At 44.0% G+C, this 16,179-nt stretch overlaps 1 protein-coding gene across 1 annotated transcript in view; it reads right to left on the reverse strand.

Moving 5' to 3' along the window:
* SLC49A4 (solute carrier family 49 member 4) overlaps positions 1-16,179 on the reverse strand; it is a 599,595-nt gene that overhangs the window by 111,882 nt on the left and 471,534 nt on the right. Inside the window, exon 5 of the mRNA XM_069616688.1 lies at positions 11,459-11,567. Coding sequence (XP_069472789.1) covers positions 11,459-11,567 — 109 coding nt within the window. The remainder of the gene's footprint in view (positions 1-11,458; positions 11,568-16,179) is intronic.

Raw genomic sequence — 16,179 nt, forward strand, 5'->3', positions numbered from 1 at the left:
TGCAAGAAGACTTGATACCGCTTTTTTACAGAATTGCACTGAGTCGAGCTCTGTTTTGCTAGCCGTCCTGTTCCCAACCGGTTTGTCCAATGCTGCTGTGGGAAACTAGGATGGCACACCGTTTTTTGGCGGTTTTCTTGTTTGTGCGTTGCATGTAATCTTGTTCTACTCACCTGCTCATTCTCTCTCTTCCCCCAAAGATGCCCCCTTCTAAGGGATGGCAGGGAAGATGCCTAGTGCACTGTGGGAAATCGATATGTTTCGTATATTTTGCAGTATGCGAGAGGCTGTGATGGTCATTGTTTGCTTTGTTTCAGGTTGGTGGTAATTTTATCAGACAAGATGTGGATTGTTGAGGACAGGTTTGTAGTCTGGCTGCCCTGTTCAAGATGCACATATGTTTATCTTGAGGATATCATCAGAGCAGAGGTCTTTTCACTTGCTGTTAATTTTGACTGCTGCACAGTCTACTTCTGCATGCAAATGAAAAGATTTGACATTTTAAAAAATAAATAAAAACAGATTTGAATTCATCCTAACCACTGGAAATGTTTCTGACGAGCCTTCAAAATTGTTTTGCAGGTCAGTATACCATTATAGAAGGCCGAAAAATCATTTGCAACTCAGGCTTCGTCCGACCCTAAAGGAGTTGTACATACTGGGCAAGTGGAGCCCATCCCCTTCTGCGCGCAACATCAGACATGTTTCATCCTCATCGGGCAGCATCAGTGATGTGTGGATTATTTGGGCTCGGCCAAGACTGATTCACATGTGGTTGATCCCATTCTTAAATGAGACAAGTAGACTAAAAAACAGTGGTATGAAAGGCTGCTTTCAGCAATGCCAGTGAGAGCGATTAAATTGAAACCTTCCATCCATCACTTTTTAGTTTTGGCTTGATGAGAATCTCTGGATTTTTGCATCATAGGGAACCAAGTAAGAGCTCATGGATGATGCCAATAAGGCTGAAATATGGAGAGAATATTAAGGGTACACTTAGAAGGATCTGGTGAAGGTGATACACAGGGATAAAAGCAGTGATGAGGGTTTTGGGATTTAGGGGGGACCGAACCCAGAGCCTCGGATGTTCCGAAGAGGATCTGTCCATGATCTATCCTTGGAAAAGATGCCTATTCAACCATTTCATGACACAAGCTAAAAACCGATGTTATAAACGTTTTCCCAGAGTAACACAAGTGATTAGGATTCATTCAAAACTTCCTTCCATCCATCCCATTAGTTTTAGGACAGTGATATGAACGACTAGCACCCCGAAAGCACTTTTTCACAGATGCCAAGCAAGTAAAAAGGAACCCCTGAATTAGCTCAGACTGATCTTGGCGTCTTAGGTTACCAACGTAAAAAGAAAGCAAGTTGGTCAAACTGTCATATTAAATCTGGACACCACGCTGGTATAAGCAACACACAAAGAACCTTATCACACAGTGAAGCACACAGCTTTTCGCTTGTGACTATTTTTTGTAGTTACACTTGTGCAATAAAAAGCGTATGCATGCAATTCACTATAAAAGTAGACAGTCCATCCACAAAACGTGCATATGTGCATACTCCGTTACTGCTGGCGAGGGATCAGTAAAATAGTTTTCTGTGGTGCATTCAGAGAAATGTCGTTCTTGCCAGAGAGGCAGTGATTTTTATATCTGGCTGTTAGCGTAATATAGATTATGCCATTACGGCAGATGCTTTTGGTAGCAGGTGAAGGGGGGGGGGTTCTACCATGAGGTCTCCTCCAGGCAGAATTCCACTTCGGCTACTTATATTTCCCTTCACTAAGGGGTGGGTGGGCACATGCTCTTGCAGCCTGGCTACTGTGCTCTTTTATGCCCCCCATAAGTGTGGTGGATATGCCCGAGGACAAAAACGAGGACTGCAATCAACTCCCCACATGCCCCACACACACTAAGAGAAACAGTGAATCTAGACAATAAACAGCAGCATGCAAAATTAGGCATGTTTGAGGAATTGATTACCCCTCATCAGATTCAGAAAAGAGTGCAGATGATCACCATAACAGTACGGATGCACGTTTTGGAATGGTGCACCTTCCTTCAAGGAGCTTCATCCTCGTCCTCCATCTTTCTGAACAACAGGCCTTTACTCCACTGAAATGATGGCTGCTCGCCTGAACCCACATAGGAGAATTGATTTGCAAGGAAGAGTGTCACATTAGCCTGCAGAGAATACATAGAGACCCAGCTTGGGTCTCACAAATCCTTTGACAAGCTGCATGTGAATTTTTATGAGCCCTTCTCCTTGAGGTGACCAAAGAAGCAGGATCAAACAGTCTGGTTCATCATCCAAAGATGTTACAAGATATTCCTTCTTTGACCCTGGGTTGGTTTTCAACTCCGACTGAGAAACCTATCAGACTTAAGAAGGCTTGCTAAAAGTCACAGGATAACAGGCAAACCAAGTAAAAACAGATCCAGGTGACTCAGGTGCAATAGAGGCACATCAGCAAACATGCGAACCTGAGGACCCACACCACCAGAAGGTTCACCAGATGGTTAGGGTTCCATTGCGTCAAAGACTAGGTTGAGTGCACTGCACACACCTCCGGATATGGTTACAAATAAACTAAAGTCAGACAACCCAAGACCTCCCTCGTCCCCATCAAGCGAAACGTGGTTGTCACTCCCAAACTAGTTCCCAATTAACTTTCTGCCCAAATAATCCAAAGACAAAGAATAGTATCAGAGGTTAGAGGTCTTGCCAGGATACATTACTGGATTGCTCAGAATTCCCTGGTAAAAACTTTGGTCAAATCCTCAAGGAGGAAAAAGAATACAGTGCTTGAGATTCTACATTGCCGGAGCCAACAAACTATCTATTTCGGGCAATGTGAATTGTACAAGGTCAGCAGAGGGCAGTCTTAACATCCTGCTTAAAAGCAACCGTGAGCAAAAGGAACTGCAGAGTTGAGAATCCAGACTTGCGGTACAGTTGAGAATGTTTTGTGATCCTTTTATCAAGAAAATTTAAATTTTTTAGAAGGAAACAATCCACTCTACAGCTCATGTGTCAATAAGGAGGGTATTTCTAGCCGAAGGTTTGGAATTATGTATACATACAGAGACCACCCACTCGCTAAGAACCCACCCACTAACAAAAGTGGGAAGAGTTACAAAACTGCAGAATCCCCGACCAAAATAACACATGTGCAAAGAAGTGAAATGAAGTGGATTTGGTGAAAAAAGGTAAGGCTGAAGAGGGCAAAAGAAAGGGGGAACGGATGCAGACATAAAACCGAGAGTAATGTTCCACCTCCACTAACTAGAGACAACAAGCCCCATTTCGCAGGAAGGAACAATAAAAGGAACGTTAAAGGGTTAGGACAGAACTGGGCCAAAACGATGGCCTAGAGGAAACATTAAAGAGGAAAGGAAAAATATAGCTAGTGGAGAAAGGAAAAGAAAGGGTGTTGGGGGGTCAAACAGACAGAAAAAGAAGGAGACGCAGGGTGACATTTTGGCAGGATACCTTCTGAAAATAAAAACAACGGAAAAATATAACAAAAGAAACAATAAAGAACAAGTGAAACAAAGCTTTTCAATCCAGTACTATCTCAAGCAATAATTTCTGGGGTAAGCAAAGAGAAAATCTAAAGCAATACTTTCGAGGTAGAACAATCAGCAGTCAGAATCTGGTCACTGAGGAGGCCCAACAAGACAGAAAAATGTCTGCGGTTGCTTGCGTTTCCGTGCAGAGGGGATCTGGCCTAACTGCTCAGACAGGATTGTTCCCATTGGCGGCAGTATCTAACTGATTTGCATAGGACTGTACCCCTTTTGCAATGGCAGAGACAGGCTAAAAACGGTGGTGTGGAAGATTTCCCAGAGCAATGCCAGTGGTTCAGATTTATTCGAAACCATCCACCCGTCACTTTTTTGGTTTTAGAATCTGGTCAGTGACAATTTTGTGAAAAGGATTTACAAAGTACAAAAAGGTCTAGGTGTTTCCCAGAAACTGGCCAACTAGCTTATCCTATACCCATGTTCAGAGGTTTCAACTAATGGCATTAAAGCCATGGCTCAACCCTTTCCTCTGGGGTTTTACATAGGGTGGAGGCTGCTTTAGTACGGCAGTCATCTCTATTGGTAAGGAACAGCCCACCCCTTTCCGCTACGGTACATGTGGGATGAAGAAATTGGAAAACTATCACCAGGGATGTGCACACTGTCAGCAGATCCAAGATAGAGATTGATGCATCCGCTCTCCAGCCCCAACGATATTACCTAAATAAGGTTATGTTTCATGGATGGAAAGGAAGCGTGCCAACCTTTTTACATTCCATATTTAGCTAATATATATACATTTCTTTATGGGGCGGGGGATGGCTTCAGCTCCTACTCCTCCATAGGACTTGTTGCCAAGGACACATTTTAAAGATGGTCTTGTAGTCCAAATCCTTCTTCCCATCAGGTCTTTTCTCCAAGTACTATTGCATGTCCAGATCGTTTTGCGCTCCAATTTACTTTTTGAGCCATCTTCAGTCCCATGATGCTTCACAAATCTACTCAAGCCTGTCCAAGGTACCATCGGGGCTGCCAAATCTGAATGATCATGAAATCTGGATGGCATGGTGTTTCAGACTACAAACTGGCCAAGGATAACATGTCTTGGACAGTGGAGATGCTGTACAAGCTTAGCTTCTAAATAAACTGGGAGAAGTTGCATGTCCTACTAAACAATAGACAGAGTTTGAAGCATTCACAGACAATCCGAGAAAGTAGATTATCAATCTCCCTATTCAAAATATTTGCATGATAGAGAAGGTAATCAGTTTCTTAATCAGGGTGCAGATCCGAGTAGTAGGACTCCACTGTTACCATCAATTCAGGAAATATTGCCAGATCTTTATCACTACATGGCTGTAGAGTCCTTCAAAATCCAACATATAGCGCTGATCATACAGTGACTTAGTTCCACTTTCAGGGGAGAAAAAGACAGAACACCAGCAGATAGTTGGATCATATGCACGCATAGAATAGGAGAGCAATTTTCACAGTGTCCTTTACGTAGTGCTATAATGGCAATGCCTTTGGTTGGAGTACATAGTATGAGGAAGTCTGCACTGGTAAAGTGGTCTTCAAAGCTAGTGTTTTACATGAATTTCCTATAGTTATTTGCAGGTTCCTTTGTGGCCAGGTTCCCAGTGAGCAGGGAAACATGGTGCTGCATCGAGTATGGTCAATCCCTACCGCTGCAAGGGAGTAGATGGGGTAAGAGGCTGGAGTTTAAGCTTTGGGCTAGAGATTTGTAGCATTATTAGCTGTAGAAAACAATCCTTTTTATGCAGAATATCTTCAATCTTTTGCCAATGTGGTCACTAGATGGATCGTTCTATACCAGTTACATCGCAGCTATTGAAGGGTATTTAGGGAGACCGCAGTGTTCTGGAACCCTTGTCATGTCATTTATTTCGTTACTCAAGTTCACAAGTTCTTCATCTGAATTCCAGATGCATGCCCTGTCCTCATCCATGGCTAAATCCAAAACCAGAGATTACTTCAACATGTTTTCCCCATATGTGATGATCCCAAAGACGTTGATAGATGTTGCGGATAGCAAGTGAAGTTGATGAACAATTCTCGTTTGCCCATCTGAAGCATGGAATCCCACCCATCTAGAATTTTTCTAAGACCTCTCCAAATCTTCATCCGCCTATTCCTCTGCTTATATTAAACCCCACATGCAATTCACTTCCTTATTTAGGGGTATGTGGCTAAGGAGCTGCCTGACTTCAGGAACAGCTTCTGTCTTCATCAAGGGAGCCAGGGTACCAGGCACCACAAAGAACTATAGGGCCACCTAGGATTCTTGGTTAGACTTGCATCTGTTAAGGGACCTTGATCCCAATTAAAACAGATTTTGTACACATTCACAAGTTTCTCTGCCAATTTTGTACACATTCACAAGTTCCTAAACTCCCTGCCAGAAATGGAAAACCCTTCAAAATAGTTAAAAATAAGACAATTCATCAGACCACATGTACTTTGTAGGCTCCTTTGCTGTGGAGCATCCTTTGGATTGCAGTTGATTAAAGGGCATTAGTCAACTGAAGCAAAAACAGCGAGGAACGCTCAAATTTGGTACAAGTGGTTAGTTGAAGGCACTGCCCACTGTGATGAATCCTGAAGAGTCGTCACAGGATTCCAGCCTAAAGTCTCCTCCCATGTGGCCAGGAGAAGGCAGAAGCTACCTAACCCTGGGGTCATGTCAGGGGGACAGATCATATGGGAGCAGGCTTTTATGGGAATCTGGTGACTGTCAGGAGAGATGCATTATTTGTCCTCTTCTGAGGAATAGGGTCTTCTAATTCCTGAGTATTTGATGGCATGTTGCCACAGTAGGGCCTCCCCTGCTGGGTATATTCAAAGTGAGATCCTTTTTGTAAATATGAACATATGGTATATAGGGAACAGGGAGATAATTCAACTACTTTTAGTGGTTATGATTTTACATTAGGTTTGGATAAACCTAAGAGAAGATCATGACCTCCTTTGAAACATTCCCTTAAAAATATACATTTTAAACAATTTAAGCAGAATGGATTAAATAATCCTAATTTAGGGAACTCCTCGCGCGCGGCCCGCCAGACCCCTTTTGGACGAAAGCAGGAGGTCTCAGGCTGCCTCACCCTTCCGTGCACAGAACCACTAACTACATGGAAAGGGGAGAGGACATTGAATAATGCAGACTACGCTACCATTGTAAAACAGGAGGCACCCATATCGATGCCCCCCCTAAGCACTGAGGAATGTGGTTTAACCACTTCATACCACAGAAACCGGTCGGCTATTGGGAGACCTGACCTAGTGCCAAAGAAAAGAAGCACAAGCAGAGTTTTCCGCACCAGGACCCTGTAGAAACAAACATTAAGGGTCCTACAAGATTCTTCAACGCAAAGCTGCAAAAGAGGAACCCACTGGAGAATAAAATGTACACCCTCCAGTTTTTTAAGAAACATACTTGCACCTGCCTGATGGAGAAAACCCATTAAAGTGTCGAGAATTTCATCCGAATAGTGGCAGACACAGACAGCCCGGAGTGGCTTAACATGTGTTTTTAGCACGCTAGAGTGCACCGACTTGCACTTGTAAGCCCAGAAAAAGATATGTACCTATCCTAACCCACCCCAATAAAAACTGTGTGTTCCTGAGTGTGATCTTAAATAATCCTAAAACAACTAAGAACATTGCGGACTTCAAGTCCTACTGAGATGAGGAAAAAAGGCACAGTCACTAAACCGTAGTACGCGGTCTAGTTGTGCTAATGACCCACACCTGAGCGGGACCTTTAAATATTTATCAGTCTTTCCGGTGCAAGTCAACAGCAAGAGCAGATGAAAGCTGTGGAAGAAGCAGCAGCAGGAGGAGGTAGCAGAGGCTGGAGCCGCTGCATTCCTATTTGCTGGACGCCATGTGATGAAAGTGGCAGTTCCCGGAGGTCCAGAACAATGCAGAGGAGGCGCAGCGGGAAGCAGTGAGAAGACCCGCTGTCCAGAGGAGAGAGAAGCTCTCTGCGTCCTGCCGTGCACTCCGGTGAAACATTCTCACCGGAGTGTATGAAACAGCGAGCGCTCCGCTGACAGCCAGCGGAGAGAAGTTACCCAGAGCTGTCAAACATCAGAAAGCCCTGATGTGGGAAAAAGCAGGAACAGCGAGTCCAACGCAGACGCCAGGATATAAGGGTGTGTAAGCCTATTAGAAGGTAACAGGGGTGCTCCGAAAGAAGATTGTGAAAACTAACAATTGCCTTAAGAGTAAGAAACTGGTAGTTACTTTGTCAAGTGGGACATACTTCTACTTGAAGTGGAACTTGGCTTGTGAAAATAACTTTCCTACAACTGAACCTTGGTTTGAAACATCCTGAATCGCTCCAGAGGAAAAGGATCCAACCCTGGTCAAAAGGATTCTTGTTTTCTCTATGGTTGAATTTCTTTGTAATTTTTATGAAGTTGAAACTGGCATATAATTCCTGTTTGAGTTGTGTTGTATGTATTAGTGTGAGGGACAGACATTTTTGAAGGCTAGGTCATTTTCCTTTAGTATTGGTTTGTTAGGTTACGGGAAGTTAGGCATGTATCTCACACTTTATTTGATAAATGGCGAATTGTGAGAAAACCCCACCTATGTGTCAGTCTCCCATGTCTGACTCCTCACACCACCTCTCCCTATGAGGAAAGCAAGCCACCATGATGGGAGTTGTCTGCTGTTAGATGTAGCCAGGGCAACAACTGGCTGGGATCCAACAGCTTGCTGTCCCACAGAGAAGAGGTAGCCCGCCTTTCAGAAAAAGCTGGCACAGCTTCACTTATGGGAACTACACATCCAAAAATGTTTCACCCAGGGTCAAGAAGGACTCCCCACAAACCTGTGGAGTTTACAAACGAATGGGAGCGGACATACAAAGAAGCCTGCAGCGAGGCGCAAACTGAGCAGTCATTACAGCACCAATATGCGGGGCGTGCCAGCTGCACCAGAAAAGACTGTGGTACAACGCAGAGCACGCAAGGAACATTTCAAGATGGCACCCCGTGCCAGAGACTGTTATGAAACATTGCAGTACCAATTAAGCCACCACCAAACGAATCAAGCAATGAACCAATCCATGGCCTAGACCAATAAATGAAGAACAAGAGGAATGGTCTTTAAAGAAAATAACCAATCCTGGCAGGATATAAACACCTTTTTTGAATACCCAATCAGAACCCCTCTTCAAAAACACTCCCAAGCCTCCTGGTATAGAAGTATATGAGGAACTGAAGTCTGGCTTGGACCCAGAGGAAGCAGACATATGTACTGAGGCTCCATGGATAAAAGAGAGGAAGGTGACTGGAGAGAACCAGAGAAATGTGCTACCTGGAAGAAAATATTAAAAAAAAGCGTGGAGTCTGGGGAAACAAGCTACCTGGAAGGTGGTTGTCCAACCGTGTCAGCTAGGGAAGGACAGTTAGTGTTACAAAGAAGTCCTAAAGAGACAGTCTGATCGGGATACCTGCAGAAAAACAACTCTCCACCCTTGGGGGGAACTGAAAGGCCAGTTCATGAGGCTTTCCACCTGTGACCCTTGAGCGAGGTTGCAAAAGTGATAGGCCCATAGCAGTAGGGTAGGATAATTTCAGCTGCCTGAAAAGGACCCTGAATGAGGGGGCGAGAGTGAAATACCCATTAATCTGGAAAACCCAAGGTCTGGGAGAAGGCCTGTTGTGAAACTGACACCAAAATGTCTGGAAAGAGACCAGTTGGGAATCCTGAAAATTCAAGGTTTGGGAGAAGGCCTGGTAGGTGTGCTAAAATGAGCAAGCTCCAGAAGATGGACTAGTTCCAGAGCCTCAATGAACCATGGTGCTGGAGTCAGACCGGTTATAAATCTTTAATAACGCCAAGGTAGACGAAGGACCTGTTGGGACTTCTGAGAGTCAAGGTACAAAAGGGGCCCAGTGTGAATCCTGATTGAAGGCAAGGTGCAGGAGAAACCTGTTGTGAATCCTAAGAGAAAGCAAGGTCCAGCCATGCCCAGTTGTGAATCCTGTAAGAAACCAAGACCTAGGCTGGTCCAGTTTTCAATCCTGGGAGAAACCATGGTCTAGGAGGGACCCGCTGTGAATCCTGAAGATATACCAAGGTCTAAGAGAGATTTGTCCGGTATTATAAGAACCACCAGAGAAGAAGCGTGATACAAAAAACCAGTGAACCCGATACCTAGGAGAGGTCTTCTCGAAGTAGGAAGAAAGCAGGAAAACCGACAAGAGTATGGAATGCAAGTGTTCCAAATGAAGAGCCTTTCCAGAGGTATTGTTTGGATTATTGATTTGATAGATTAGGGATAGACGTTGAAGGATACGGATGTATGAACTCTTGTGTTGGCCAAACCGAATTCATTTTATTTTAACGGCTAGGGTAGCCTGAAGACCTGGGAAGAATAGGAATCTGAGACATTGTGTTGGCAAACTCATGTGGATATTATACAAGGACACAAAACTATGTTTTGGAACTTTACTGTTTGATGGATACACTAATGTATAACGCCTGGAAGAATCCTTACTTTGTATTGACCAGTCGTGACCACTGTTTGTTTAGAGATATCTATATTTGGTTGTTGGAGTTACCTTAGCTCTATAGGCATTCATCCAACACATTCCCTGTTAAACCTCATTCCTTGCTGAGAGAAACAGGTATAATTGTGTAGAGTCCCCGCATATATCAATAAGTAGATTGATTCTGCTTGGTAATTACTATCATGCAAAAATATGTCATATGAGACCCTTGGATTTAACAAATTGAGAATGTTCTTAAGATTGTGCTGTGTAGCAGAATTAAAACAAATGCCATTATGGTAAGTGGCCCGGCTCTACCCTCTCAGGTTAAGCTATGTGTGCTCAGGTGTGTCAAAACATCTGAAAAGATCACTAGGGAGTTGAAATCAGCAAGGATACAGTGACTGAAATCCATGCAGAGTCCTAATGCAGAACTGGCTTCTCCTACTTTGGCAACGTTGATAAGGCACATCAAGTCATTGGCAAGAATAGACATTAATTTAGCTAAGGGACCTATGGCTTCTAAAGATTTGTTCCTTTAGGGACTAAATTTTAAGACCTTTTCAGAGTGGTAGATTGGTCAGGAGAATTGATGTTCTGGGCATTCTACTTTAAACTGACTAAAGAGGTCTTTGTTGAACATAAATAAGCTTTGAACTTGCAAAGAAACAAGTTCTTGGTCTTAGCAGACAATACAGATTTATTTTCTATACTATCGTTAAGTAAAGTCTTGATTCAACTGAAGAAACAGAGTTGTGCATTATCTCATCCTCACAGTGTATCGTTAGATTGATTTATGGGTTATTGATTAATTTTGGGGATATATATTTAGTAATGGTATCCTTTGGCTGCAGGGCACATCGCTTCCTGACAAGTGTTCTCTTTTTCCCAACCTCATGATTAGCACTGGCGTTAGGAATTCTTCCCTAGGAAAGATGTCAGAGGAGTGCAAGATCGAAGTGTCACCTTCCTGTTGACAGTGGGCTGTTCCGATGATTTAACACTGAAGAAAGGGCAGGATCCAGGATGTTTGCTTACAATTGGGGGACAGACTTAAATGTGATTGCTTGTTTTATGCTGCTTCCTGCATGTTACATGAGAAATGCAGTTTGATAAAAACATGATCATCTGCTACTCGTATATGTTGTTGAAAGAAGAATTTTCTTTCTGCAAGTAGGAAACATTTTCAGTTTACCCATATTCCTTAATGACTGCACGTTTTACCCTCCAATGAAACTAATAGCAATTGTAAAAAAATGCCATAGTAAAAAAAATGCCCGTCAATGATCATGGCAGGAGATGCACAAAGAGTGTGCATTATGTAATATAAAATTACACTGAACAGAACATGCCAGACTAAAAATAGCTGGCAAACCAAAGTAGACAAGTACTTACTTGGGTGATGTGAAGTGGTGTTAAAATCAAATCCAGAACTCCTGACCATCCAGCGAACACACCCAACGGTAAAGCATATGCCACGGCAATCATCAGAAAGCGAACATTACTAAAGTAATTAAAAAAGGGAAAAACAATTGTAATCCAGTGGCACATTAAATCATTGCTTTATCAAAATCTGAATTTAGAGCTATGCAATAAAGATGTAATTATGCATGGTATTTGTTGGGATAGTGTCTACAGCTTTCCCTTGTTAATTAATTTATACTGTATATTTGATGAAAATATTTATCTGCAGGACCCTAAGGTTATTAAATCACAAACACCTGAAAAAGACGACAAATACAATTTACCTCAACTCTAATATGTATCCTTGACTACCTCTAAGGCCCTACTCAAATCCCTGCACAGGACAATGCAGAACACTTACAAAGATGCATTCTCAATGGCATCACATATGAACACAACAATATAAAACATATTGTGCAATACAATATCTGTCCTTTTAATTTTACCTACCCCAACACAATCTTGAGGACAATGCATAATGTCATATTAGAATTTTCCCACAGTAAGATATCCCACTTACATATGTGAATTATGGCCGTGGGATGAAGAGACAAATCGAGACTCAAAGTTTGATTCAAAATGGTTTATTTTGTAACAATGATTGGTCAAGAATTAAGGGTGTACTAGATATAAGAATGGGAAATAACCAAAGAAATCAATGATGAGCAATTCCAGCTTCCAAATCATTTAAAAGGATAACTCAAACCTTCACGTATGGAGAGGGTCCTAGGCTAGTTGCAGAGTGTGCCCACTTCTGGGAGAAGCTATGCCAGACCTGCCGAGGTGAAATGGGGCACAGGTACCACAGTGCCTTTTGCATGCTTTGCCAATATTTCCAAAAGCACTGGACTGGTATGTGCCTAATCAGGGGAGAAACTCATAGCCTGAAAGCCCTCCTTAGTCTCTTGGCCACACTGCCTGCCCCCTGTCCTCTGCCACTTATCTCTCTTAGAGCCTCCTCAATGCCCCACAACCATCCGTCCCCCTGAACCACCCTTCTTGGCTTCCAGTTGCCTACTCCTCCATCCACTTTCTATCTTCCTAACTCTCTCTACACTATGCAGTGGTTAGTGCTCTAATTAGAATTTGGGATGGAGCCTTGCAATTAAGCTATTCGATTCAAGCCCCGCCTACCACGCTGACTCTTATCGCTCCTTTTTCTATTCTTATCATTTTCTATAATCCACCTTACTCGCCCATCCAATCGCAGTCCATTCGATGGTTTCACTCATCCTAGGTCTTGCATCCAGCCTTTGATGCTAATTTTTCTTTCCCCCACTCCACTACTGCCTCTTCCTCACTGATACTTCCTCCCACTCCGTCATGCTTTCACTACTCCTCTCTCCTCCACTTCTCTATTCCCTCCTCTCACTTCTACTCCTTCCACCTCTGCACTAATCACTCCTCCCTCTACTACTCAGTTTAAATGCAACTACACCTCCTTCTACACTACTCAAACACTGTTCTTTCACCAAGTAACATCCACTTCACAATTACTCCTTACACTAAGATTTCTACACATTCACCACACAAACAAGCATTCTCATACTGCAGTAACACGTCCACTCTCAAGCCAATACCTCACCTGCCCAACAAAGTGCCTCCACAATCCTCCACTCCTTCCTACCATGGGCTGGTGTATTGGTCATCCTCGACCTCCATGTCTGAGCTCAACCACATAACCCAAGTTCACTGCTTGCTGTTGTAAGGAAGGCATGGTATCAACAGTAAGACAGAAACAAGTGACCACAGTTCAAGGGTGTTTATTAAGCTTCAATCAGGATTGAAAAACGCCTATAATCCTAAATCTAAAGATGGGAGCAAGCTACGACCATCAAATAATAATAATGCAGTCCTAGTGGTGTCCTGTAAAAATAAAAGGGCATATACTAATAAACCTATTGCCAATCCTCACCTCTAAATACAAATAGTGTGGGAAACAATGTTAAGCAAAAGAAACGTGTTCAAGAAATATGTCAGGATCCATTCCCCGCGTTCTCAGCACGGGATAAGGCGGCACACTCGAGCTTAGCACAATCTCTGGCTTCTCTAGAAAGAGGGTGCAGTTCAAGACTCCATCATCATGGCCTTCTGTGTCAAAGTCTCTTCTTTCAGAGGGCCCGATGTAACAAATAATATAAGTTTCTTTCCTTTCAGGATTCTCCTATGCGCACTTTTCTCAGGTGATTTACTGTTCCCCTCGGATCCCCCTCTGCCGGACTCAAGTCCACTTTAACACAAAGTCCGTATTTTCACATATACACAATTTTCTTAGGATTTCCTCATATCCAATTTCTCAGGTGATTAACAGTTTCCCCTCTGCCAAGCTCAGATCCGTTCTAACACAACCTCTTCAATCAGTCACCTTCTGCTGGCCTCGGACCAATTTATTTATCATAACACAAACTTGCTTTAACACAAAGCTTTCAATTGATCTCCCGCCATCGGGCTCGGACCAACTCTATCTACTTTGCCATCAACTTTCTTTACTGTATCAACATCGAAGACTTTCAATTGTGCACAGGATGTTGCTTGACCCATTGCAGGACCCCTTTCATTCAAAATCCCTTGCCACTCTTTCACTTTTGGCAACTCTCAGCTGGGCCCCTTACAGAGACCTTCGATTAAGCACACACGTGTTGCCGGACCACTCGGTCAAAGGTATCGTATATCTTGGTTTCAAAGTTCAATCACTCACCTGCATTTCAATTTTACTTGCGTTGGTTATCACACGCCTTTCATACAATTTTCTATCCAGCGCTCGCCCTGCAATGTTGCCACTTGCAACCTTGGCTTCAACACAAACCAGTCTTGTATCTGTCTCCCCAACTCACCAGCTGTGTGGATTTCACTGATGCTGCTTTGTTGTTGGAGCCAGGGACAGTACCACTGCAGCTGGAGATTCTCCCTGCCTTGATTATCGATGCGGGAGTTCCCCGGGTACCTCCGACACAATGCAGGATTCCTCAGCATGGTTTCCTGGTCTTCTGCTTTCTATTCTCAAGGCTTCATGAAAGTTACGGTTCCTTGTCGACAAGGTCAAGGGAACTTCCCACCTTGAGATCCCCTTTGGTTTCGTTGTCTTTCACCTCATGTTAAACTGCCAGCTTGGAACTGCTGTTTCTTTGTGTGCTTTGCCTCGCTCAGAGTGTGCTATCGTGCTCCGCCTTGTATCCGTTTGCAGAAGTCTATTGGAAGTCAGGTGTGCGTGATGGTCAGTAATTGCCTGACCCTACCTGACCATTGTATTGGGACACTTCAGGTATACGGCTCGGGTGTTAGTCCGTTTTCTCTCATAGCGGGCTGTCCGTGATAAAGTGTTCATGTTGTGAAGGGGGAGGGAGTTGAGTTCCTAAGTATCCTATAGGATGGGGTAAAGGTGTAACAGGGAAGGGGTTATCCCATCTCACCATACTGTGTCCCACTCCTACTCCCCGAAGACCCGTAATACTGGTGATCCTCCCTCACTGGTCCACCCCCATGAACTGGATCCAAAAGCGATGGCTGTGTCCTGGTCACCTGGATGACAGATCCCCGGGGACTAGTGGGTGAGACACCTCTGGTTTCTCACACTGTTCCTGGATTATATTCCCTGCTCTTAGAAGGACTGGATCTCTTTCCCTGGCACGGTCTTCTCAACCTGGGGGGGGGGGGGGGTGTAAGGTGTAAAGTCTTAAATAGCTGGCCAAGCCCTGCCCACCGTTCCAGTGCTGCTTGCCAGGTACTGGAGATGGTGACCCAGGAAGGCCAGTGTTCATATTTGTGTTCAAGGACCCTGTCCCGCGGGGTCTCACAGTAGATCTATTAGGGGAGGGTGGGTCCTTCACCTTCCTCAACCCACAGTAGTCTAGGGGGTCTCTGGGTTGGTGTGCAGGCTTGCCTGCTTTGTCCGGCAGTGCCAAAAGGTGCCTGAAGCTCCTCTGTGCTGCAGTTTATGTAAGCATCTTTCCTCTCTATTTGTTGTGAAGCACAGTTGCCCATGGTGTATGCTTGCAGCAGCATTTCTTCTTAATTTCCCGGTGACATCTCTCTCTGAGGCGAATCACTGCAGCAGTCAAGCAATGTTTCTGATATCTCTTCTGTTTGATGGTTTTTCTTCACTTCCGATTCTGATGTTGGAGCTCAGAAATCAATGGAAAGACAAAGTCAAGTATCAAACATTGGATGTGAGGCTAGCGATAACAGTGCTCCACACAGAAACATGCTGGCACAAGAGGGGGAGCAGGAACCTTGGCACTCTCAGCTGCCATCCTTAGCTTAGGGCTGGCTCTGGACTTCTCCCCAAGGCTCCCACCCCTGCTGAAACAAGCCAATACTCTTGTTGAACAAGACCAGGTTATTGGTCATCACAGTGTGCATACGTGGGAGAGACAGTGTTAACTGAATGTGCATCTGTGAGAATGTGAGTAAGAGTGTGTTGTGTATGTGCATGAAAGGATCTGGAGTGGGGTCGCAGGGTGATCGTATTTGTGTCTAAAGAGTGGGTGTGGCCCAAGTGGGGTGAGGATGTGCAGTATACACCAGCAGGGGTATGTTGTCTTGCAGTTGCATGGCATATTGATTGCAGCACAGGCCTATCCAAGGTGAATGTACTTATATGGGACACACAGCATGGACATGTTTAATTGCAGGGGCATGGTATTATTACTAGC

This window comes from Ambystoma mexicanum, chromosome 9 (genome assembly GCF_040938575.1).
Source record: "Ambystoma mexicanum isolate Mex_15411 chromosome 9, UKY_AmexF1_1, whole genome shotgun sequence".
Classification (NCBI taxonomy): domain Eukaryota; kingdom Metazoa; phylum Chordata; class Amphibia; order Caudata; family Ambystomatidae; genus Ambystoma; species Ambystoma mexicanum.